Source organism: Podarcis vaucheri, assembly GCF_965113315.1.
Source record: "Podarcis vaucheri genome assembly, chromosome: 2".
Lineage (NCBI taxonomy): Eukaryota > Metazoa > Chordata > Lepidosauria > Squamata > Lacertidae > Podarcis > Podarcis vaucheri.
The window spans coordinates 35,426,011-35,451,574 of NC_138760.1; the positions used below are offsets into that span (position 1 = coordinate 35,426,011).

Consider the following 25,564-nt stretch of genomic DNA (forward strand, 5'->3'; position numbering starts at 1 on the left):
ACATATGATATGAAACCAGTGTTTTATTGTAATTATGGTTTGGTATTGGCTTACTACTTATGGTTTGGTTGAGGGAAACAAACCACAAGCTCAGGGTCACATGTGACATTAAGTCAGACGGGAGTAGTTAAGGAACAGGAGAGGAGCGAAGTAGCAGAAACAGGAACAGGGGAAGAGCAAAGTACCTGAGAATCTGCCCATTCCCATGAAGCCATTGTTTTAACTATGGCTTAATGTGATGTGACAGCCAGGCCATTATGTCTTCCCAAGGACCAACATGCCCCATACACTAAAATCAATGGAACTTGCCCATAATTGAGTTTGGGACTGAAGTATGAATTAATTGCACTGAGCTGGGAAGGGAGGGGTCCTGAAGGAACTGGAGGAAATTATGATTAGTGGATGCTGGCCTAATATACAGATCTGACCATGGCAATTGCCTGCGTCAGTCACCCCAAAAAGGATGCAAAAATAGACTGAGCAATCAAAGAAGCAAACTGAGTGTGAGGCATGAAATCAAAAGTCTGAGAGTGTGAGGTTTTATACCTTTATCCCACAGCAAGATATTTGGGGCACATCACTCAGGGCCAAACGTGTACATCTCTTCCTAGAAGTTAATCCTCTTAAGACATCACTGACCCACATATACTTCACAGTAGCCTCTATTTCATAAACCTTTGTGGCCATGGGGATGGGGGGTGGAGAGTGGGAATGAATCTATAATGTACAGATCAGATATTTGATTGCTTGGTCTAATCATGGCAGCCCATTCAGACTGGATATAATAAGGGCTAACCATTTTCCTTCTGATACGGGCTAACCCCTTACATCAGGGGTAGCCAATGTAGAGCTTTCAAGACGTCATTAACTCTCATCATCCACAGACACTTATCTTGTGGGCTGGAGCTGATGGGAGTTGTAGTCCAACAACTTCCGGAGGGCACCATGTTGACAACTCCAGCCTTACATAAATGGGAGCTGTAGAGGCAAAGTCTACTAGATGGAGCGGTTCTTAACTCGCACAAAAGTTTCCTGTCAGGCACATGCAGTGTGAACTGCAAGGGGCAAGGGCCAAAACAGATAGCACATGGGTGTTTGGATTTCCTGATCTCCCCACCCCAGAGCGAGGTTGTGATTCAGGTGGGGGAAATGGCATGGTAGAAAGGGTTAAACACCTTCTCTCTTATTGATGCAGGAACTTCTACTGACACAGGAGCTTCTCCCTTCCACTCACTTACCCACGGCTGTCTGGGCCTGCCTTAACATTGCTAGAAAGAGTTTGAAGAGCTGACCGAGGTTCTCTTGTGGCACATGCCATTTGGCCCTTGGGAGCAAGTCCCACTAAAACCGTGGTGCTGATTTCTACCTAGGAATATGTGGGATTTCACTGTACACAGGCCTGCCTGGATGGGAAGGCACTTGGGAATGGTCTGCAGGCTACATATAGCATTTCGGAGAAAGACTGATGCATAAATATGACAAAGAAATACCGTATTTTTCGCCCCATAAGACGCACCTGACCATAACACGCACCTAGTTTTTAGAGAGGGAATACAAGATAAAAAATATGTATGCATCCCAGGCTCTGCTCAGCACTCCCTTTCACGAGCCGTGTGGAGCATGTGTGTGGCGCTTGCAGACTTTTCCCCGAGGAGGAGCTGCCCTTCTCCCTCCTCGGGGAAAAGCCCCCACGAGCCCTACACACGCTCTGCATGGCTCGTGAAAGGGAGCGCGGTTCTTGGGGGCTTTTCCGGGAGGTGGGGGAAGGGACCGAGGGGCTGCCCTCTGTCCCTTCCCCCACCTCCCGCAAAACCCACAAGAGCCGCGCTCCCTTTAAAGAGTGCGTGGAGCATGTGTGCGGCTCTTGGGGGCTTTTCACGCCTGCATTCGCTCCATAAGACGCACACACATTTCCCCTTACTTTTTAGGAGGGAAAAAGTGCGGCTTATGGAGCGAAAAATACGGTGCTCCTACAAGAGAAGCCGGAAACTCAGCACCCCAAATTCCTTTTAATGCCAGAACTTCATGTATGCCACACACAGGGCTCAGTCTCCTCAGGGCTGGGTTGCCACAGTCTGTTGCCAGGATTAATGGGCAGAAATGAATCATTTTCACTTGTCGTTCAGCCAATACCTGGTTTGGCTCTCACATGTTCCTGCATTCTGCTTCAGCTCCACAAAGGGCTCTGGGCAGCATCTTATTGTTTGCATTTCAGAGCAGCTGCAGCAGCAGCAGCAGCAGCCTCACTTCCCAGAACTGGTTGCTGGTGTTTATTCCTGGCTTGCTATGGCAGCTGCTCTGGGGCAAGGGAAACTCTCCCTTCCGCTCCTACATTCTGTCTGTGCCAAAGTCAAGCATACAGATATTGCCTATTCCCAAGGTCAAATCTCATATCCTAGGCAAGAGGACACCAGCTGTGTGAGGCGCAGGAAAGCCTTTGGCTGCAAAACTCCAGGCATAGGAGGATGACCTGGCTAGGACACTCTCTCTCTCTCTCTCTCTCTCTCTCTCTCTCTCGTAAAATAAAAAAATTCCTTCCAGTAGCACCTTAAAGACCAACTAAGTTAGTTCTTGGTATGAGCTTTCGTGTGCATGCACACTTCTTCAGATACACTGAAACAGAAGTTGCCAGATCCTTCTATATAGTGAGAAGGTGGGGAGGGGTATTACTCAGAAGGGTGGTGGGAATAGGAGATTGGCAGATAGCTGAGATGAGCCTGTTGACGACTCTTAACGACTGTAATAGGTCTTACAGGAAAAGGCAAGGGGTGAAAAGGAGAAATGGCTTGGTCTCTCTCAGGTAAATGCTGAGCATTGCTTTCCTTGTGGTATTTGAATATTGATGGGGGGGGGGTAGAAAGGAACAATGAGAATTTCATTACATGTGTCTTCCAACTCCTTTGCATACAAGAAAACAGTGATGGCCACCAGGAGACTTTCCCCGAATTAAACAAAACAACGCAGATTTGTATTTTTAGTACTATATTCTTGATCTACAACTAGTAGCCATGGCTCACAACTAACAACCACAATAAGGAGAGGGAGGCTGGATTGTGATCTGTGGGGATACATGCACACATTATAAATGAAATCAAGGAAGCAAACCAAAGAGGCAATATTGTAGTAATGGGTGACTTCAACTACTCTCCACATAAACTGGTTACATAAGTGTTCCAGTCATGACAAATAGGTACAATTTCTAGATATCCTAAATGATTGTGCCCTAGAACAAAACAGTTGGTTATGGAACTGACCAGAAGAGTGGCAACCCTGGATTTAATCCTGAGTGGCACCCAGGACCTGATGCAATATGTAAGTGTTGTCAAACCAGTAGGGAGCAGTGACCATAGTGCTATTAAATTAAATATACACGTAAATGCCAAGAAAATCCAACACAGTCACATCTGATTTCAAAATAGGAAGCTTCCCCCACAGTGACGAGATTGGTAAAAGGAAGTTGAAAGGGAAGGTCAAGAGGGTCAGATCACTCCAAAATGCTTGGGGAATGTTTAAAAACAAAATCTTAGGCATTCACCTCAGATCAGAAAAGGTACCATAAGGGTCAAGAGGGTGCTAGCACAGTTAACAAGCAAAATCAAAGAAGCTATTAGAGGCAAAAAAGTCTTGTCCAAATGAAGAGAATGAAAAGGAACACAAACTTTGCCCCCCCCCCAAAGCAAACAAAGGATGTTAAAAGGGGGGGGGGAGTTTGAGGAGCACATTGCAAGCTGTCTCCCTGGTTTGGGGGTTGCCCCTGGTTCTGGTGCAGATCAAATAATTGCATCCTCGCCTCAATCATTCTCTCAGATTCAGGAAGATGGCTAGAGGAGATGGAAGGGCCCTTGCACAAGTGTGTGTGTGTGTGTGTGTGTGTGCTTGCTTGCGTGCGCAATGGTAGAGGCCTAGCTGGAAAGCTTAAAGCTCTCCATCACTACATGGGAAACAGATTGAAGAAAAGGAAATATGAATCGGTCCTGCCCCATAGCTTGACCAATCGCGGCTAGGAGCTAGGTGGAGTCGGATCTAAAATAAAGTGTAGACTCGTTCACACTGGCCAGCTTCCATTTTTACTTGAAATGTTGGTTTTGGGCTTCTCAGAAGTACGTAAAGGCAAGAATCAGGTGGGAGGGGTAGCACCAGCCCACAATGGCGCCCACCTGAGAGGGGTCAGAACTGCGCTCTGGCATGTTCCGTCTGAAAAAAAGCATTGCTTTCAACGATCACGCATTGAACACTGCAGAGCTCCAGTAGCACTGGAAAACGCACACCCACAAAGAAGTGAAGGCATTACAACATTGATTTATTTTTTAATTATTTCTTCACAAAATTACACAAGAGTGGGGGGGGACGTGAACTGTGCCATTTAACATTAGTGATGGTGACTGTAATATTCATGTAGCAGTATTCCAAACAGCGCTTGCGCAAACGTGTTAGGAAATCACATCCCCCACTGCAGTTTGACTGTTGCAAAAATGTAAAGAAATGCTACCTTGAGGGAAGACATCTGGATCTCATGCCGCAAATACGTAAGAACTGTGAATTTACTGTGCTATTAAAACTGATCTTCTGAGAAGACCCTAAGAGCTGCCCCAGGCCTCCAGCAGTAAATACCTGAATTGCAAAGGGCAGCTTTACATCTCTATAACCCCAGTGGGCGTGCCCTGGGGAACCCCAGGCAACTGGGGAGAACCCAGTACATATATCCTAGCATTCCGGGCCACACACATACCCTTCTTGCTTTATGCGTTCACTGTGGGAATCACAGGTATTTCTGCAGCAAACTCTTATTATTGCACCAAGTGGCTCTTGCACAACCACTGTACCAAAAAGCCTCCAGCCCATGCACTCCTTTGCTGTCCCAGCTCACACATCACATTTCTCATGTCACCATGGGAAAATTCCAGCAGCCGGCCTAAGCACCTATTCCAGCAGCTAGCCTAAAGGAGCCCATCATTCTAGTAGGGAGGCTACCTCAATCTCTTGTTCCTCTTGCAAAACCAACTCCTTCCTTTAAGAACTGCAGCTGCAGCACGTATAGTCATTGGTTAATCCAGTAACCTGACCTGTTTCCCTGAGTCCTCAGGCACGGAATCAAGACAAGAAAGGGGGAGAGGTTCTTGCCCTTCTTGTTCCCAAACGTTTCGGCACGGGTTCGCCTCTTTTCCCTGCAGCTCTTCTGGGAAGGGCAAGTGAGGATAGGGTGGAATGCAGCCCTCGGAAAGTTTGAAAAGACAACAAACTCTGTGGACAATTAAACCCCAAACCTTTCCATGGCCCAAAGAGACTCTGCCAAACACTACAAAATGCTAAGTGGGTGGCGGTGGGGAGATGGGAGGGAGGGAGGGAGGAACACCTTCTCCAGAGCAGCAACTGCTTTAAAACATTTACACTTAGATGGTTCTGTCATCATCCAGCTCAGTTTGAGAAAATGCCTTCCGAGTGACAGCGGCACAAGGAACTATCTACTCAAAAAGGATTCCCCTGGATGCTTTGTGTATGCTTTAGCTCTCCTAAGAGATGTTTATGTTTATCCCTGAGGTTGCTTTGCAGATACGTGGGTGAGTTAGCTGGAGGGGGAAAGTTATTTTAATTGCAGCATTGAAGAAAGGAGTTGTGCAACAGAAAACCAGGGATACGATACCGAGTGCTTGTTATATTAACAGGATCCTATTGCTGTTCCAGCCTCCTTGAAATCCATCTCCTGCTCCCATTTTTACCCACAGAGGGGCAGTGAGGGTGGAGAAAAATGGCTAGCAAAAAGCAAATTTTCCCAACTGCTGTGTGAGCTCCAAAGCAGCCTCAATGAGCTCCCGGAGGGGTGTTTATCATGGAGTTGCTGGTAAGGTAAAGGTAAAGGGACCCCTGACCATTAGGTCCAGTTGTGACCGACTCTGGGATTGCGGTGCTGATCTCGCTTTATTGGCCGAGGGAGCCGGCGTACAGCTTCCGGGTCATGTGGCCAGCATGACTAATCCGCTTTTGGCAAACCAGAGCAGCGCATGGAAATGCCGTTTACCTTCCTGCTGCAGCAGTACCTATTTATCTACTTGCACTTTGACGTGCTTTTGAACTGCTAGGTTGGCAGGAGCAGGGACCGAGCAACGGGAGCTCACCCCGTCGCGGGGATTCAAACCGCCGACCTTCTGATCGGCAAGTCCTAGGCTCTGTGGTTTAACCCACAGCGCCACCCGCGTACTTTTTCATATAAGTGGTTGTTTGTTTGTTGCACTGTCTACACAATGTTATTGGCATCAAAATGCCAGCCCTTATTCTGCCCCCCCCATATTTAATCTGGATTTATCATTTCTCCAGAAAATTCAGTGAGTTTAAAAAAAAACAGCAACCTGTTGCCAGAGACCCATTTGTGGTATATGAGTGACCTGTTTATGATATTAAGCACCCATGTACATAATATGGTGCGTGCTACTGGACAGCTATGTTTAGTTATGTAAATAGAGAGATTTCTCAAGGTCCACTGGGATAGGAGACATGCTTTGCAGCACCTGGGCAGGATTTCAATGCAAAAGCACCACCTCCAGGGCCAGGATGAAACCAATCAGCTACAGGGGGAAAGTACTTTCCATGTCCCAACCCTAGTCTTCCAGGAGCAAAGGGGTTTGCAGCACACAAATGTCCAGAAGGAAACTCGGCTGGAGGACTGCGTCAATGCCAGAAAGCTCCCAGGTTTGATCTCTGTGCTCTAAGTAGTGTCATTGCGGTGACCTGACAAGCCCTTGCCTTTTGTGTAACAGAGGCCGGCGAACGTCACTGCTACATCCCAGCCAGGGCGGAAAGAGCGCCCTCTAGTGTCCGTTAGGCCCCGCCGCGGATTCTCCCTTTTTTACCTGGGTTTAGCGGAATACGAAAGGGGAACTAGCGGGGGGAGGGGAGGGAGTTTCAATACTTGGGAAATCTGTCTTCTGGGTTCAATATTCAAATGACGGCTGTCTTCTAAGAAATTCAAAACACTGACTGGAAGGTCTGCAGAACCAGCTGTGGTTTGATTTAAGTTAGAAGTGAATAATCGTCAGGATCTTTACCCTGAACAGGAGGGGGGGGGAGGGAAATACCAGCTGCTGAGAGGCAATGGGGGGGGGAAGCTACTGCCATTATACTGATCTTTTGGAGCCCCCAGAAGCAGCTAGTGGGGGGTGTCGGGGCTGGGCTAGATAGATGCCTCTGTCTGATTCAGGAGGCTTCATCGTTTGTTCTTAAGAATGCATTTAGTCTTAAGCAAAATTCTAGGCAAATCGCCTGCTTCATCCATCTCCCTTCACAGATTAAGCCTATAAAGAAAGCTAAGGCTCCGCTCCTAACCCAGTTTACCCGGGAGTAAGCCCTACTGAATTCAACAGAGCTTACTTCTGAGTAGAAGGGTTAGGATTGCGCTGCGAATTACTACCCTCGCCGGGACTCCCCTTCCTAATGCACGACAAACACAAGGACTTATCTTATCGCGGCGGGGGACAGATGGCGGTGAGGAGGTTTTACCTCTCTGACAGACGTGTGCTGTGCGCCCCACACCCACCCAAGGCACCATGCCCCGCGTGGAAGCCTCTTTCTTTTCACGCGTGCCCGCGGAACCCGACTATCTTCCCGGAGCAACTCCACGTGGCTGCCCCCCGGCCGCGAGCCTCCTCAAGCCTTTCTGGCCGGGGGAGACGTGACTCGCACCCCTCCTCCTAGTTCTTTCAACCAAGCGGTGGGCTCCAGCCGCGGCCAGGACCGAGGCGGCGGCGGGCAGGGGGGGGGAGGGTGGTGAGCGAGGCCTCACTGCCCGGAATGGGCTGGCCGCTGGCTGCCTGCCTAGGGCGCGCTCGCGAGGAAGCTGAGTTCCTGGAACCCGGAGGCGGGGCTGGCGGATGCTCTATAAAAACCTCCAGCAGGGGCTCTGGCGGCTTTGCAATTAGGACGAGCCAAGCGCGCAAAAGCCAAAGGGGCTCCCGCTTCCCTTGCAAAAGCCTCGCCAGCAAGCCGTGCGCTGCCGGCGCCCCGCTTCCCGCTGCCTCGTTTCTCGTCGCTCCCCAGGTAACCAGCGCCGACCCAGAGCTGACCCCCTCCCCCCCCAATCTTTCTTTCTCTCTCTCTCTGGCGTAGTTGGCCGGCCAAGTGCTCGGCTTTTGCAAGCGCGCAGACGGGATGAGGCGCTCGCTCGACCGTGCGCTCCGGAGAGGTGCCTGCATGGAAAGGCAAAAGCGAACCGGGGAAGCCAAGGGCAAAGCACGGGGGTGAGCTTTCCGACGTGCAGCGGACGGAGAGCGGAGGGAGTTCGCCCATAGGGGTCTCCCAAGCCGGGGTGCCACTTGGCTTCAGAGCCTGGCTCAAGGACACAAGCGGACCTACTCGGGGGAACGCCTCGGAAGGTTTCCGGGCGGCTGGCAACCCTGCTTGCCTGGGGAGGAGGATGGCGTGGGCCGGGCCCTGCGGGGCCGGAGCTGCCGGGGAGAAGCTGCCCTTTGTCTTTTAACACCTGCTCTTTTGCTTCGCCAGGTCCGTGTTCTAGCAAGCCGCTGCATCCGGCAGCAGCCCCGATCGCTCGGAAAGCTGGCTCCCTGCGCCATGGTCACCCACAGCAAGTTCCCCAGCGCCGGGATGAGCCACCCGCTGGACACCAGCCTGCGCCTCAAGACTTTCAGCTCCAAGAGCGAATACCAGCTGGTGGTGAACGCTGTGCGCAAGCTGCAGGAGAGCGGCTTCTACTGGAGCGCGGTGACAGGTGGGCAGGCCAACCTGCTGCTAAGTGCCGAGCCCACGGGGACCTTCCTCATCCGAGACAGCTCGGACCAGCGGCACTTCTTCACCCTCAGCGTCAAGACCGAGTCCGGCACCAAAAACCTGCGGATCCAGTGCGAGGGGGGCACCTTCTCCCTCCAGAGCGACCCTCACAGCAGCCAGCCCGTGCCTCGCTTTGACTGCGTCCTGAAGCTGGTCCATCACTACATGCCCCTCCCCGAGCAACAGCCGGGGCAGGCGCCGCACCCCAAACGTGCCTACTACATCTACTCAGGTGGGGAGAAGATCCCGCTGGTGTTGAGCCGCCCTCTCTCGTCCAATGTGTCCACCCTGCAGCATTTGTGTCGCAAGACGGTCAACGGGCACTTGGATTCCTACGAGAAGATGACCCAGCTCCCAGGTCCCATCAAAGAATTCCTGGACCAATATGACGCTCCCTTCTAAGTGGCTTCTTCAGTGGGGGTGGCCCACCACACAAGCACAAAGACAGGACTTGGAAAATGATGGCTAATGAGATTACAGGGCGAGACAAGAGACTTTCCCCCCATTCTGGCTTGTGGAATAAGAGAGGCTGGGGGCATGGAGCAGGCAAGGAGCCTCTGCCCAGCACAGAGACGGTCTTGCTGTTGTTTGTTCTGGATGGTTTACCCATGGATGGGGTACTCTGTGCAAGAGACCAATGATGGTGCTTGACTATGGAACAGGCTGCTGCTCCTTCACACAACTGTCCTTCCCAGCTACAGCCCAGTAAATACTGTGTTTATCTGGCTTGTGCTGGGCATATCAGAATGGTTTGCAAACCTCCCTAACCCATGGACAGTTTACAAAGAGCATTTGCTCTGCACTGGCCCAGACCACCTCTAGTAACCTTTGACCAAAACCATTCTGCAGAGACAATGAAACTAATGCACTGGAATCCAGCTAGTGCCTGAAGACCGACTTTTCCTCAGTTTTAAGGGGAAACCTTTTTATATTGTTATTCATCTTTACCTCTCTCTCAACCTCCTGGAGGGGCAGAATATCTTTTCATCCAAAGCCTCTTCCTCAGAGGAACTGCCGCACATCCATACAGGGGACTAAGCCTTAAAACAAACTCCACATCCTCTGATCCCATAGACCTGGGTTGTTACTGCACACTGCATGGGGGAATGCCATATACTCTCTGTGCAAGCAATGGAGGACATCATTTTACAAAATTGGCACCACTGCTTTTAGAAAACCTAAATGGATAATGAATGATCTAGCCATTTCCCCTAAAGCGTTATTCAACTTTGGCTCCTGCGCCCAGACTGATAATCTCTTGCCTTTATTCTTGGGTTTTCAGCTCATCAAAAAATGGTCTTGTATCTGCACAGAGGTTGTGGATTTGCTTGGGCCCTAAATCGCACTGAATAACCGAAAAACATACAGGAATGTAGCAACAACAGAATTACCTGGAACTCTTATTATTTTTTTGTAAAAAAGGAAAAACCAAAAAAACCTGTAACCAAAGTTTTGTGTGTTCATCTTATTTTTCCATATCAGGGTTTTAGAAGGGCAGATGAGGTTTTGTTTTTACAGAAAGAAATGTTTACAGACCTGCCTTAAAAAATATATCATTCTGTCTTTTATAAAGATTCCACCCTTCAGCCTTGCAGGCTGTTAGACATGCTTGAATACTCAACCAAAAAAATCAAACTTGGAAGAAAACTTTGCACATCTATTTATATTTATAGTCAATGGATTTTAAAAATGACGTTCATTAATTTATAATAAAAGGCACTATTTTTTAAATGAAATGCTTGACTATCTTCTCTTTTCTTCCACTCCACCCTACTCCCAAACATTCAAAAGATACATGCATCCTGGACATGGCTTCTGCCATCCTCATAACAGCATTAGAAAAGTTGAGGAGATACCATAGGGAACTCTTCATGCTGGTGTTGGCCAGGCAGGGTCCCAGTTATTGTCAGGAAAGGTATCGTCTCTTTGTAACCATTAATTACTGAATACTGGGGCAGTCATGTTGCAGGAAGCATGCAAAATGCACTTTGGGAATGACTGTCCACAATTTTCTGCTTAGGAAGGGAGGTTCTCTGGTAGATGTGGTTAATTCTAAAGCACAGTACTGGGAGCACAAGGGACAGAACTACTTATGATAGCAGCACAGCTTTGTCTTCAAGCACACACAACTATGAAACAGCAGTAAAGTAGTGTTGCTGTGTGACTGAAGTCAAGGTTCTGCTGCTGTTGCATGTAGTGCTATTCTTTGTGCTCCTGGTGCAACACTTTGAAGCAAGGCCAGAAGATCTACCAGCTACTAGATGATAGGGTGGCACGTGAGGGATTTTAGCTCAGAGACAGAGAACACAGGTTCAATCCCTGGTGGCTCCAGTGTTAGAACGTCCCAGATTCAATCCCTGGTGGTGGTATAAAAGATCATCTGCTTAGAGCCTTTCAGGCGAAATGGACCAGTGATCTGATGTGATTGGATCAAGGCTGTTTGGAGCAAGTTACCAGCAGAGATCAGGCAGTCTGAAAGCACTGAGCTCAGTCACCGCCGGCTATTTCCCTATTCCTGCAGCCATTCCCCCATCCCTACCCTGGCCCAGGTGGAATGGGACTAGAAAGAAGTTCATAGGAGGACATATGAGAAAGTGCTGCAGTGTGAAAGGCGTGGCCAGGATACAGCACCCCAACTTGCCTGTCTACTGTGTCATTTAAGGTAAAGCACCAAAAGCAAACACACCCATGCTTCCCAGAAGCAAGCACATAAAAAGATACATTCCCTTGTGTGTATAAACTTTCAGAGGAGCTTCATGCAATGGCTGAGGGAAATCTAGCTCTAGTTCCTGGTGTCTTATGGCTGGACCATTGGGAGGTGTGATAAGATAGCTTGTTTAGCTTGGGGAGCTTTTCAAGGGCAGTGGAAAGTTCTGCAGAAGGACGTGCAGGCTGCCTGTCAGCTCCCTCGCTGTGTTTGCAAAAGGCTGCTGCTTTATCATTCTGGTATTTGTTAAAGAAATGGGAGTGGAAGAGGTGTCCTCTGATGGGTCCAGCAGAAGTCCTGGCCTTTTCCCACTTGTGCATTCAGGTGTGTATGATGTGCTATGTTTATGCATGCAGCCACCTTAATACAAGCATAACCTCTGTGGATTACACAAAGGGATTAATCCCGAGGGAGAAGCCCAGTCTCCCATTTCATCAACAAATGACAAAGAAGCAGCCTTCTGTAAGCACAGTGTAGAGGTAAAACCTATAGAAACCACTTTACATGAAACTGAATCAGGCATGGTTGATGGGTGTTTCTTGCCCGCACCCCACCAAGTTGTAATCTTCCCCACCTTCTCTGCATTGCTCTCTGTAACTCTGCATATTAGACAGGTACCACTTTCAAAGTTCATTTTCTCTGGTTTCGCCAGCCTGTCCTTTCATCACAATTTACTTTCTTCCTTTAAAAGCTCATGATGATACATTTAAATGCGCACACAAACCATTTGTTTTCCGCTGGTGCCCCCTTTATTTATTTTTCCTAAATGGCCACATTGTGCACAGAGCACAATGAACTCCTGGAACTTATTCCCTAATCTATTTGTGCATTCCAGCCACAGGAACAGGAGGGCAGATCACAATTTGGCTAATGCAGAAAGCAATCCATTCCTACCTGCCCATAATAGTGAATGCCCCTGCTTATTATGGCATTTACCTGCCCCCCTTTACTACTGCCACCATCACCACTCAGGTAAACATCTGGAGGTTTGATTTCATTTTGATTTGATTTATTTAATTTTTATACCACTTAATGTCTCTAAGCAGTATTCAAAAGAGTAGCAACAACAGAAAACACTCAGCTCACCCACAAAGGCCTCACATCAAGAAGTTCCTGCAAACAGCAGACTTCACTCTAGTCTCTCACTCTAGACTTGCTTTTTATGGGCAGGCCCAAGGTGGATGGTACTTCCTCAGGCTGCCCAAGGCTGTGTCCCATTCAGCTGCACTCTCCACACCCAGTTCCAGGTACAGCAGGTTTGCTGGGTTTCCCAGGCGGTCCAGAAGATGGAACCCCCCTCCACTCACAGCTCTTTCTTAGCCCTCTCCTCTTTTTCTCCTCCAGATGCTTGTTGATTCTGTCCATAAAGGATTCTCTCTCACCTGTTCACTTTTACTTTATTATGCAAACACCCACAAATCAGGCTGATTGATTCCCTTGAAATTGAGGTTGCCAGGAAAGTGGAGGAAACCTCCATATACCTTTAAATCTCCTACCTGTTACTCCTTCCCTGCTTTGCTTAGCAGCGTACCTGGCGCACTGATCAATTACAACAGACTTGGGAAAGAGCTGGCTGACAAGGCCAAGGATGCCTTTTCTGACTTATCTTCTGCTGGATTGGAAAATCTGCAGCTATATAAATGTTATCAGGCTTTGAATCTGGTAGATAAGGTTATGTTCTAAATCCACTGTCAGAGGCAGTATTCCTCTAAATAGACTAGGAATCATTCTCCACATCCTTAAAAAAGGCCAGAAAAATGCAGTCACCAAACTTCAAAATGTGATTTAAAATTGTTTTGTGCGAAAGAACACATGAACACACACATCTTTAGATGACAATTCCTTTCTCCAAGTCTTCGGGCTGAGTAAGATTTATTTGTTTGGGTGTAATTAATTTTATGGGGGGAGGGGTAAGATTTTCAGTTTATTTTAGCTTCTTGTTATTAAAGAATACGAATGGAGGAAGAAACAGAGGTGTATATGAGTAAACATAACATGGGGATGAATGTATGAATAATCTTATTTATTATTACATTTTATCCTCCCTTTTTTACAGAGGGCTCACTTCTTCCCCTCTCCATTTTATCCTCCTAGCAACTCTGTAAGGCAGGTTAGGCTGAGAGACAGAGACTAGTCCAAAGTGACCCAGTGGCCTTTGTGCCTGAGTGGAGATTTGAATGCTGGTCTTCCAGGTTCTAATCCAGAACCATTACTCCACACTGGCTTGTCCCATGAGAATTCAATAAAGGAACATCCACTTGAACATCGAAATAGCAAGATGGACACTTCATAAGATGTTCAGGGAATTAATACACACTCCATCCTCTAATCAAGCAGGGGATTAATCCACACTTCATAGACACAAAGCAGATTAATAATCAATCGGTTCCTTAATAATATATGACATCTGAGCATAGCAAACATGTTCCTTGCAGACAGGAGAAGCAGTCTGGCAGTCTAATTCTTGATTCAATGGTGTGGACAGAGGAAGTAATGGTTTTCACAATGGGGAACAGGCACGTGTATATCATAGGCTTGTGCCAGGTTCAGGGAAACCACACAGTTCTCTCAAAGAAGATCACATCTCCCCTCTAATTTAATCCCAAGTGAAACATGATTTCATTAGGCCACGGCGGAGGGAATAGGGGTTTTTTTCTGGGAAGCTGCCTCTTGTGCCTTTAAATACTGAAGGGTGGTCCAAAGGTTCTGTGATAAAGCTTTCCTCAAACCTGCTGCACTTTGCCGGTTGAATGTGCGCTAAAAAGCACAGGAGCTTGGCCAGGGAAACAAGGAAGCAGCCAGAAAAAAGGAAGGAAGACACACATGGAGTCAGGCCTTTCCCCCAGCCTGTGGCATGGCTGCTGTGTTTCTAGCCCTGTGGCTCCCTCTCACCCAAGCAGGGCAAATGGAAAGGAAAAGAATCGCTGCACGGGCTCTTTAAGCCCTGCCCCTGTCCAGCCCTTCTGGCCTATTGTCCCAGCCCTGCCAGGAAACCCTGATTCCCAGTCGGAGTTACAGCTATGTCAAGAATGTCCAGGCGCAGCAAGGCCGGTGGCGTCATGCCAGGCCCAGCCGAGGCACATCCCCAGCGTCAGTGCCATCTGATCCTGACCGGCACACCCCCCTCTCTCCTCCCTTGCTGGGATCTGGGTTTCCACGGCAACAGGATTAAAGGCTGGAATATCACTGTTTATTCTTCGGCCTGTGCCAGGAAGTGAGAGGCCTTCGCGCTCCCTTTGCTCCCCGACTGCCATCTAGGGGGTAGTATTCATGGAAACGGTTGGGTAGGGGCCTGGCTGTTCCATGAAAATGAAGTGATTAATTGGCAAGGGGGAAAGGAGGAGGAGGAGGAGGAGGGAGAAAATGAAGCAGCCAATCTGAGGAGAGAGTCGGGTGGGGTGCCCTCAATTTGTAGGTCCCTCGGAGGGGACTCTGCATGGTACATGTGAGAAGCAGTCTCTTACTGCCGGCCTGCATCTTCCAGGGAGCAGGCCACAATACATACACTGTTCCATCTGCCAAACAAAAATGCCCTTTTTGAACCTACAAGATTCCCCCCAAAAGACATTCACCGTAATCATTAAGAACCCCCAAAGCGGGGAGAGTCGTTCCCACTCCAGCCTGCCGGGTTCCTTGACTTGGAGAATGCAAACTTTGTGCTCTGTGCGCAACATACCAGTCCTGTCTCACCATATTAGTCGCAATTGCCTGGAATTCATTTTCTCTCCCCCAGCCCAGAATCGCGTGTCCCCTCAGCTGCTACGCTTCCCTTTTGCTTCAGGACCCAGCACCCTGCTGCAATCAGCTGCTGATTCAAAAAGTCCGGGAAGCTTTGTGAGTGCCTTTCGTTTCTTGGAACGTCCCCCAGTCAGCAATGACGTGCTGGAGGAGCAGCAAACCTTTAAGCAGAAGTTTCACAAGCCTCATGCTTTCCCCAGAAATGTCTCCTGCATCATATAGGGAAATGTGTCGGTGAATGTGTCAGTAAGTCGCAGTTCCTTCCTTACTTCTTTACCAGCTCTGGGAACAAAGAGAATTTGAGTTGTAATGGTGAGCGTTTACTTGATAGGGGTGGCAAGTATAGCAGCTCAGCTGAACAGAGAAATTAATATTTGGGCCTGGTTTCGCTGGCAGGAAATACCCTGTCCCAACAGGAAAAGTATCTCTACCAAATGCAGGGTGCACAGCCCTTATCTAGCGCTTTACACAATTAACCAGTTCCTGTCGCTCAACGTTCTGAGAAAGTAAAACAGAAACTTTCCAGAATTATACCTGATTATTTGGCAGCCCTTTTGAACATTAAAAAAGTGGGTCTCAATTCATTCAACCCAATTGCATGCAAATTAGATTGCAAATCCAATAGAACAAGGAGAAAGTTGCTGCATGTACAGAACTTAATCATACACTCATTACTCATTCTCCACCTTACCCCATACTGAGATTTTGCAAAATTCACATTAACTCTCATGCTCTGCCTTATTTGGGTCAAGATTGTGTTGTGTGATCATCTCCTGGAAAGAACAAATGAACTCTACTTTGGTTGATAAGGCTGTCATATCGGAGGGTGGTGGTGGATGGGGGAGAGTCAGGTTTCTGATGAGAAAAAGGAGCCTTACCCATGGAATGCATAATAGCAGCTAGGTGTGGAGAAGTTCTTCAGCTTTTCCAGATGTGTGGCCAGAAAAGGGTTGGCATTTTGACAGTTTTGATTCTGCTCTTCACAGAGGTTTCTAAAAGGGCCATTGCTAAATGACTGCCAATTTGCTTTAATAGAAAAAGGGGCCTTGGTCATAATGTTTGAACTTAAAATGCTTCATGTGCTTTTATTCTGAATCAACAGAGGGGCAGTTGTTGCAAAACAAAAAACCCAATCACACATCATGGGTAATTCAGAAAAAGGCTGTTTCAGATAAATCAGAGGCATGCATCAATGACACAAACAAGGTAGTGTTCTCGCTACAGCAGGGACAGCCAACATGGTGACCTCCATATGTTGTTAGACTACAACTCCCATCAGCCTCAGTCAGCATGGCCAGCGGTCAGGGATGATAGGAGTTGCAGTCTGAAGGGCACCCCATTAGTTACCTCTGATCTAGAGCATGTGACAATAATGAAAAGATGTATATTTTGATATGATTATCATATACAAGTTATACTTTAATGGGTAAATTCCTTATAGACACCTACTACAGCTTTGTTAGCAGGCTGGATAATCTCAGTTGGTTAGAGCATGCTGCTGATAATACCAAGGTTGCAGGTTCAATCCCCATAAAGGACAGCTGCATATTCCTGTATTGAAGGGGGTTGGACTAGATGATCCTCAGGGTCCCTTCCAAACCTATAATTCTATGATTAATGAGCTGCATCTTCTATGGTTCAGGTTAGGATATAAGAGGTGGATTTAAGGCAGCACTGGGCGCCAAACCTAGGGGGCGCCACAGGGCACCCCAACTGTAACAGTGAATTGAACAGAATGGATAGGCGGGGGGGGAGGGGCAGGGAGCGCAAATTTTGGGCCTTGCACAAGGTGCTGCTGAAATTTGAAAGAGCAAAGACCGCCCCTGAAAGGGTCACCGCACACCCCCAAAGGGCAACTACTAAAACTGACTTAAGAGACGTTAACCAAATGAAAGGATTCTTAAGACTATATCCAAGGCTGCCCACGAGACACATAATCTCTCAAGAGCTCCATACATCAGTTTCACAATGCAGAGCAGTGGCTGTCAACTTTTCCAGATCTGACACACACTTCAACCTGCACCTGTAACGAGAGACTTTGCTTGCTCATTTATTTATTTTGCTTTTCCTTCCAACAGACTTTCTCCTTTCCTATTTCTTCCTCCTTTCTCTATCACTTGCTTTTTTCCTTCTCCTTCTCCCTCACAGAACTGTATGATATTCTGCTGCCCTGCTAATGCATCTGTACTCTAGTCCGCAAATGTTTATGCCACGTAATAAACTTCTTAGCCTTTCAGGTGCCGTGAGATGCTTGCTTGTCCGCCTAATGTAACCTGACCAGGATGCAAGTTGTGCATGATTTCAATGTGCATGCACATTGCTATATTCTCTGGCATTTATTAGGATACACCTGTGAGAAAGTGCAACACACCCTCTCAAGATCACTGTGTTGGTATATGGGAGTTTGGTTCTCCTTAAGTGTTAAATTATACTTTTCTATAGGTGTTACTTTGGAAACAGTGCTGGCTGCTACACCCTTTTAATTCTTTCTCAACCTGCATACTCGTAAAACAAACTTCTCTTTTCAATCACCAGTGTGCTTTTCTTCAAAAGACACTGACCCTGCAAACATTGCCCTGAGTTTCCCATGAATCCGGGGACAGAGAACAAAACCATTTCCAACACAAACGAAGTTGGAGGAGTGGTGGGTAGGGTTTAGCAGCAACATCACAAGATCAGACAGTACAAGAAATTCATTACAACTACTACTTCTGGCTGACTAGAACATCATGTGGCAGCACGGTCTCTCATTCATTTAATCCAGAGGTTTTCTACCTTTTTCAGTCCACAGATCCCTTGACATTCTTTCTGCGTTACCCCTGAGGGACTCAGGAGCCCAGTAATGTCACCCCTTGCCTGCAGTGCTGGCAGCCTCTCAGCCTTTTTCGAACACCCTCCCTTGTGGAGTGTTCCCTCGGCCTTTTCCAGTGGCGTAGTGTGGGTTGTCAGCACCCGGGGCAAGGCAAGTAATTTGTGCCCCCTAACCCGTGGATTTGCGCCCCCTAACCCTAACCCCCAGATGTTGCGCCCGGTGCGGCCGGCCCCCCTGCACCCCCCACGCTACACCACTGGCCTTTTCTCCTCTCCCTTCTTCTTGGAAGTCCTCCAGGCAGCTGCTGCTTGCCCCCTCCCCCAAGAGAATTGCCTTCTCACACTGCCCCACAGGCGCCTGGGACTTGTCTGTCCATTCCCAACAGCAAGGGCTAGTGAACTGGCTGGCTGGGCTCCCTTGCCCACTTGGTTGCTTACTCCGAGGCCACCTCAGCTCCTGTCAACTAGCACCCCCTGGCCAGCCCCAGAGGCACCATTTGCCTAGGGAGCTCATAGCCAGGGCTGCTGCCACAAACAGCTGTGCAAGCCTTTGGAGGCAGAGACAGGAGATGGCATCAGAGGAGGGAGGGAAGGAAAGAGGGACAGTGTTGCCCACGGCACCCCTGACCATCATTCAAGGCACCTAAGGGCACACTGGTTGAAAACTACTGATTTAATCCAACATGATGTAGGAAACTTTCTGCAATCTCCCTCCACCCACCTCCAAATGTAGGGAACTTTTTGACATTTTCTCCATAAACTGGGCTGCAGTGCTTTGTCAATTAATCTGTTAAATTAAGAATCTTTGTATCTATTTAAAATGTCTCCCTGAAGAATCAGGGTGCAGATACTTTTTAAGGAAACTTTTCATGCAAGTACAGTACAGTCGTACCTTGGAAGTTGAATGGAATCTGTTCCAGTAGTCCATTTGACTTCCAAAACGTTCGAAAACCAAATCGCAACTTCTGATTGGCTGCAGGAAGCTCCTGCAGCCAATCAGAAACCGTGGAAGCCCCGTCGGACGTTCGGGTTCCAAAAGTACGTTCGCAAACCGGAACAATCACTTCCGGATTTGCAGCATTCAGGAGCCAAAATGTCCGAGTTCCAGGGCGTTTGACAACCAAGGTACGAATGTACATACAAAAATGTAAGGTGAAAGAAGAATTTCCCCTTTTCTCTTGCACAGGAGGGAATGCTACTTCTGAGATGTGAGACAAATATGTGTGTTTCCGTGATCGGAAAGAATTGCTTCCCCATAGGACCAACTTAAACAAAGAATCTATCAAACATGTGGAGAAAGTTTTGTGAATTTGTTCTGCTTCTCCAGAGTGAACAAATCCTTTCTACTGCTGCTAACAGCAACAGTATTCTGAGGACATTCTCATTGTGCAGGCAAGCACAAGATGAGGCTCCAGGGACAGAGGGAATGAATAGAGACCAAATAAACGTGTGAGTTGAAACAGGCTACAACTTTATTATTTACGGCAGAGCTTTTCTGGGTACTGCAGGGCCTTTTACAGTCTGGCCCGAAAGAGGTAATGGAACTGATGCTGTGACTTGTTTTGCAAAGCATTTTGAGGAAAAAATTGCTTGCATCCTGGAAACTTCAGCTGGTGCAAAATTCAGTGGTCAGGATAGCTCAATGGGGGAAGGCAGTTTGAGACTATAATGCCAATCCTGGCCTTACTGCACTGGCTGCCAATTGGTTTCTGAGCCCAATTCAAAGTGCTGGTTTTTTTAAAGACCACCTCTCCAACCCAGACCCTGGTGGTCATCATTTGAGGCCCTTCTTCGTGTGCCTCCTCCATGAGAGGTCTTGGAGGATGTTAACACAACAGCAAGCCTTTTCTGCTGTAGCTCCTCATTTGTGGAATACTCTCCCCAGGGAGGCTTGCCTGGCGCCTTCGTTGCATATCTTTAGGTGCCAGGCAAAAACATTCCTCTACTCCCAGGCCTTTGGCTATTTATACAATCTATGGCCTTTCAAACTGGAAGGGGGTATTGTTTTTGTTATTATGTTATGCATTTTTTTGAGTCCATATTGTAAACCACCCTGTGATCCTCACTTGAAGGGTAGTATAGAAGCCTAATTTGATGATGATGATGATGATGATTGGTGATGGTGTCAGTGGGGTTGGCATGGCAGTAGGGCAAGGATTGGATATTGATTCAAGCAGCCTCTCCCTGGGCACATGACAATTGTAATGTATGCCCATCAAAAATCACAATAGACATTTAGGCATTCAACAAATGAATATCCGCCCTTCAAATAGGAAGTTATGAAAACAGATCAAAGAGGAAGAGATGTTTCCCCTGAAGATGGGATCGGGGAATGCATACTTATTCTGGGAAGGTATAATATGGCGAGATCTTGCATTGCCGGAAGAGGCAACTGAAGCTCATGTGTGGGCAGCAGAAGACACTCGGATTGGATCCACCCAGATTCCTGTTACTGGAAACAGAGACACACCAGCAAAATCCCATGGTGTATAAACTTCATACATCAAAGGGTCACGAGGACTTGATCTCCCTCTGAATATAAACGCATCAGCAAATGAGCTGACTGTCCCTTGCTCATCCTATCTAAATGAATTAATGTGACAGGTATGGTGGGCAGCACTTTTTTTCTTAGAAAAGGCATATGAACCGGCCATATACATCTCAAAGGGTTACAAGCTCCTTGAAGTTTAATTTGACATTTCTTCAATTCCTCAGTATGCACATGGTTCCTTAAAGTTTGCAGCTACTTACCTGTGGCCTAATACAATATTTTTGTATTACTTCTAAGAGTGGAAAAAGATGAGAGGAGTTCTGAAGTCATCTCTTTCTAGCCCATGCCATGCTTCCAGTCTAATTTTTAATCATCTCGCTTTGTGACCATTCCCCTAACAGATTTATTTTTCAACATTTCCTCCTTTCCAGCTGCGTATTTACTAACACAAACCTCTTTCCTTCCGTTTTGTTTGGGGATTTTTTTGTCCTTTTCTTTGATTTTGCACATCTCAGCATATCTTGCAAATATCCGACTTTGTGCAAATCTCACATAACAAATACAAGTTACTACAAGAGGAACTTGCCCGGAAGTAAAGCTGTGCAGGGACAACAACAAGTGAAGGAAACATGAAGGATTATAAAAGTACTGCAGTGGTGTGGACCACTTTAAGTTTAGTAACAACAACCTCACAAAGTCCTAATGGCAAAAACAGCAGAGCATTCATAGTACCACCATTTCAATGACTCTCACAAGCACTTCAGATTTTTATTTTTATTGGATTTGATATCCCACTTTATCACTACCTAAAGGAGTCTCAAAGTGGCTAACATTCTCCTTTCCCTTCTTCCCCCACAACAAACACTCTGTGAGGTGAGTGGGGCTGAGGGACTTCAAAGAAGTATGACTAGCCCAAGGTCACCCAGCAGCTGCATGTGGAAGAGTGGGGAATCAAACCCAGTTCACCAGATTATGAGTCTACTGCTCTTAACCACTATACCACGATGGCTCTCTAGATTTCTGTACTCCGCATTAATTAATCTAGGGCAGGAATGGGGAAACTCTGGCAGTCCAAGGACCACATTCCCTCTTGGGAGACTTCATGCGTGCTGCTTGCAAGTGGTGGGTAGGGCCAGAGGAAAAAAAGTGGAGGGAGAAATAGATGCAATTCTAGACACAAAAGTCAAAGGTTTCTGTACATGCACACGCCCCTCTCCATCCTTCTTCCAGGAAACAAGCAACAACATAATTGTTCAAGGACACATTCCGGTCAAGCAAAAGCACATGAATAAAGCATGAAGGGGGCAGGGACTAGTGAGGTGTGTGGCTTGGGGTGGAACATGGCAACGTGAAAGTCCCAAGGGCCAAATAGAGAGGCCCCCTGCTCTAGAATAACTGCTGCCATCACAATAACCAAGACAGATTACAATCCCCATTTGAAACTAGAGCTGTGCACACACTCCTGTTTACACTGCATCCGGCGCACTTCCACCACTGATTTGGGAAGTGGTGTACACACGACATTAGTCACTATCCATATCCTCTATCTAGCCTGTCATTTCCTATGAAATACTGTGTTTTTGATGCATTTCCCCCAAATCAGCTCTGATCCAAATTGAGAAAAAATTAATGACCTGGCTGCATTTTAAGCCTCAGGCAGAGCAGGAAGCACCAGGATATATAGCATATCCTATTGAAAGAAGCATTTGTAGTTGTGACATAATTACTGGAGTTTATTGCTTCCCAGTCAAGGCACTGGATAATTCCCAGCTGCACACAATTCCTGCTCTTGGCGGCCTATTCCTGCTTAGTCTGGGCTGAGTCAAGAATAACCCACAGAATAGGTCAGGGAAGGGAGGAGCATAAGGCTTCCCATTATTCAGTGACTGCTCATCTTTGTGCCTGAATTTCTTCACTCATCGCTTCCCAGAGAAGCCCAGGAACAGACTGAACTACAGCTGGGCATTTACAGTAATCCCCCGTGTTCCTTCACTTCCCAGGTCAGCCCATTCTCCTCGAACAAGTTATGACCCTTCAGGACAATTCAGAATAATGAATTCGGAAATCTGTGCCCATATAGTTGGCACAGTTGGAAATACGCATCCAGGCTGGCAGCAGCATTGCTAAATGGCACCTTTGAGACATCATCAACCAACTACTGTATGTACTACCACTGCATAAACAGTTGTGTATAAGTGGCAGTGTTCTACAATATTGTTATCTTACAGTAACAAACAAGAACCAAGAAGAATTCAAATTTAAGGGCTTATCCAGACTTCCATTTACACCATGTTTCTAGGAGTGGGCTTTAAAGCTCTGTCTCTGAGCGGGTGTTTTTGTTTTTGTCCTGACACTTTTTCCTGGGATAACCCACTTTTTACCGTGGAATCAGAGCAAATGGCAATCAGGTTTTCCTCGGGTTGCTGCTTGTTCCAATTCAATGTTAATCACGGGTTTTCCTGGGGAAAGTGGTGGGACAAAAAAATTGGTTGGACACGGAGCTTTAAAGTGCAGATCTGTGCCTGGAAAGCGCAGTGTAAAATAAAGTATGGAAGAACTCTTGGTTTCTCTCTGGACTACACAATTCCAGCAGGGTCCAGGCCTCAAAATCAGGCTGCAGCAGCAGCATCTGTACTATGAAACTGAATTGCATTTGAAACCAGTTGGACAATTATTATTTTCCCCGGGAAGGTGGCAGTGAGGCAAAGAGAGTTAAGGGTAGGATGGGATACACAACAAGGTACAAAACCTTTCTCAATACATTCAAGGTAACTCCAATTGCGAAAAAGTAGTGCATTTTGAATAATGTTATTATATCTATACATCAGAATAACTACAGGGGTGTTATCAGCATAGAACAAGGATCCACACCACCTGAGGTGTATGTAAATTATTAGTGCATAGGTGTGCACACCTACATTAGCACACACATCCATTTAATTGTCTATCACGCAATGTATAGATAAAGTGTGAGCCTAAGGAATCATTGTGTGTGGTCTGACAGACCGGAGGAAGTGAGTTCTCCCTTCCTGATATTATGGTGTGTGTGTGTGTGTGGTGTTGTTGTTGTTGAGCGTTTTCAGAAGCCTACCATTCTCAGGGTTTGTTTTCTGGGAAGCTATGACTTTAACTGTAGATTTTTAAGCTAGTTTAAATGTGCTGTGGAGACAAGAGTCTTACCAATTTGTGCCACCAGCCTTTCTTCAGGGAAGTGGAAGCTCTTAACAGAAGTGTGAGCGCATACTGCTGCAATGGGAGTAGGAGGGAGAGGAAAGGAACTCTGGCGCGTATTTGGGGAGGCAGAGTTGGCTCATTTGAAGTGCTGTGTACATATCCATAGCAACACGTTTTCTGTTGCTCCATCTCCAATGAGGCCTACGGTAAACTCGTAAAAGGAGACGGGCAGCTGTGCATTCCTCACTTGTTCCATTAGCAAAACTCCTCTCTGAGCCCAGACCTTTCCTTCTAGCCAAAGCAACCAAGAGCCATGAGATCATCAGATTCTTCTCTCCTCTCCAACCCCCCTCCACCACCACCCCGCAGGCCCTCACTACCACCACAAGGCTTCCCAGGGCCTGTGAATAAAATCAAAGCAGAGGTGGCAAAGATCTAAAGTCTGTCTTTGCAGCCCAGGTTGAATTCTTCATACACTGAACTGGAACAAGGCAATATAAGGCATAAATGTATGACTCTAACAGTGGAAATTGCTATGGTCCCTAAGATCCTAATCCATCCAAATGACACAGATGATGAATATGTAGTGACCAGAAGCTCGAAAAAGACAAGAGGACACAATAAATTCAGATATCAACAGAGCAGTGTTTCACACACACTCTTTTTTCTGGATTAAAACTGGAATAGTGACACTTTACATTCTATTCTCAAAAAGGTAAATATATTCTTGATCAGCTCCCAGAACAATAAGCACAGACCACTGGCTGCATAATGCCTACTATATGGTTTTCATTCCTCACCTTTGCCTTGTCAGGCACAGTGGTAAAAGATGATGGTTTAACGTGGATACATCTATTTTGGAGAAAAAGCAGCCATGCAACCTAACAGACGGGGGTGGGGGGGAGTGCTCCACTGTCAGGTCTGCATGGGGCTTCCCCATTCCAAGGGGAATTTCCATTCCAAGGGGCATTGCAGGTGTATCCACCCAACTCAGTGGCTTTGGTTTTATTTATTTTTTACATGGACACAAATCTGACAACTAGAATGGCAATATTGAAAAACCAGTGGGGAAACATTTCAACCTCCCAGGGGTAATTGACTGTAAAGTGGCCATTCTTAAATAAAGGATCTTCAAAGGGAGACTGCAGTGTGAAACCACTGAATTACAGTTAATCTAGAGGTTCAATGATATCGCTTGTGGACTGAATAGGGACAAATCATTTTTATCAGTTGGTTAGAACATTGTGCAGATAATGCCAGGGCAGCTGCATGGGGCAGCTGCATATTCCTGCATTGCTGGGCATTGGTCTAGAATCTACATGATCCTCAAGGTCCCTTTCAACTCAACCATTCTCTGATTCTACATGCATTTGGCTTACCAGTGCCAGGATATCTGCTATTGACAACTGCTTTGTGAAGGACCATGGTTACTTAATTTTCACCATCTGCTCTTTCTGCATTTCATTACCCACTGACATCACTGTTTACAATACCCCCCGCAAACCATGTATATATGTTCCCCTGCACCTCAGAACAGCACTCACACATCTGATGCTGTGAATTGTAGTTCACAAAAGCTTATGCCATTATAAATCTGTTTGTGTGTAAGGTGCCTGATATGTATTGAAGTGCTCACCCTGGCCACCAGGGGTATTGTGTACTGTACAGTGGTACCTCGGGTTAAGTACTTAATTCATTCCGGAGGTCCGTTCTTAACCTGAAACTGTTCTTAACCTGAAGCACCACTTTAGCTAATGGGGCCTCCTGCTGCTGCCGCGCCGCCAGAGCACGTTTTCTGTTCTCATTCTGAAGCAAAGTTCTTAGGTACTATTTCTGGGTTAGCGGAGTCTGTAACCTGAAGCGTATGT

The 25,564-nt window shown here is 47.0% G+C and overlaps 2 protein-coding genes and 1 long non-coding RNA gene across 4 annotated transcripts in view; 2 read left to right on the forward strand and 1 right to left on the reverse strand.

The window, feature by feature from the left end:
- PGS1 (phosphatidylglycerophosphate synthase 1) overlaps window positions 1-25,564 on the reverse strand; it is a 136,970-nt gene that overhangs the window by 49,871 nt on the left and 61,535 nt on the right. The gene's annotated exons all lie outside the window — the stretch shown is intronic.
- Window positions 7,810-10,511, forward strand: SOCS3 (suppressor of cytokine signaling 3). Its single transcript, XM_082213311.1, has 2 exons — window positions 7,810-8,028; window positions 8,491-10,511. The coding sequence occupies exon 2, from the start codon at window positions 8,560-8,562 to the stop codon at window positions 9,175-9,177; it is 618 nt and encodes a 205-aa protein (XP_082069437.1). The 5' UTR covers window positions 7,810-8,028; window positions 8,491-8,559; the 3' UTR covers window positions 9,178-10,511.
- LOC309526960 overlaps window positions 14,247-25,564 on the forward strand; it is a 53,016-nt gene continuing 41,698 nt past the window's right edge. Inside the window, exons 1-2 of one of the 2 annotated variants that reach the window (XR_014217033.1) lie at window positions 14,247-14,743; window positions 15,264-15,532. This is a non-coding gene — a long non-coding RNA (uncharacterized lncRNA). Of the gene's footprint in view, window positions 15,533-25,564 lie in introns of both variants that reach the window. The other variant, XR_014217032.1, reaches the window with a different exon arrangement.

Excerpts from the sequence above, each read along its gene's own strand:
- SOCS3 (XM_082213311.1), top strand. The coding sequence starts at position 8,560 with ATGGTCACCCACAGCAAGTTCCCCAGCGCCGGGATGAGCCACCCGCTG.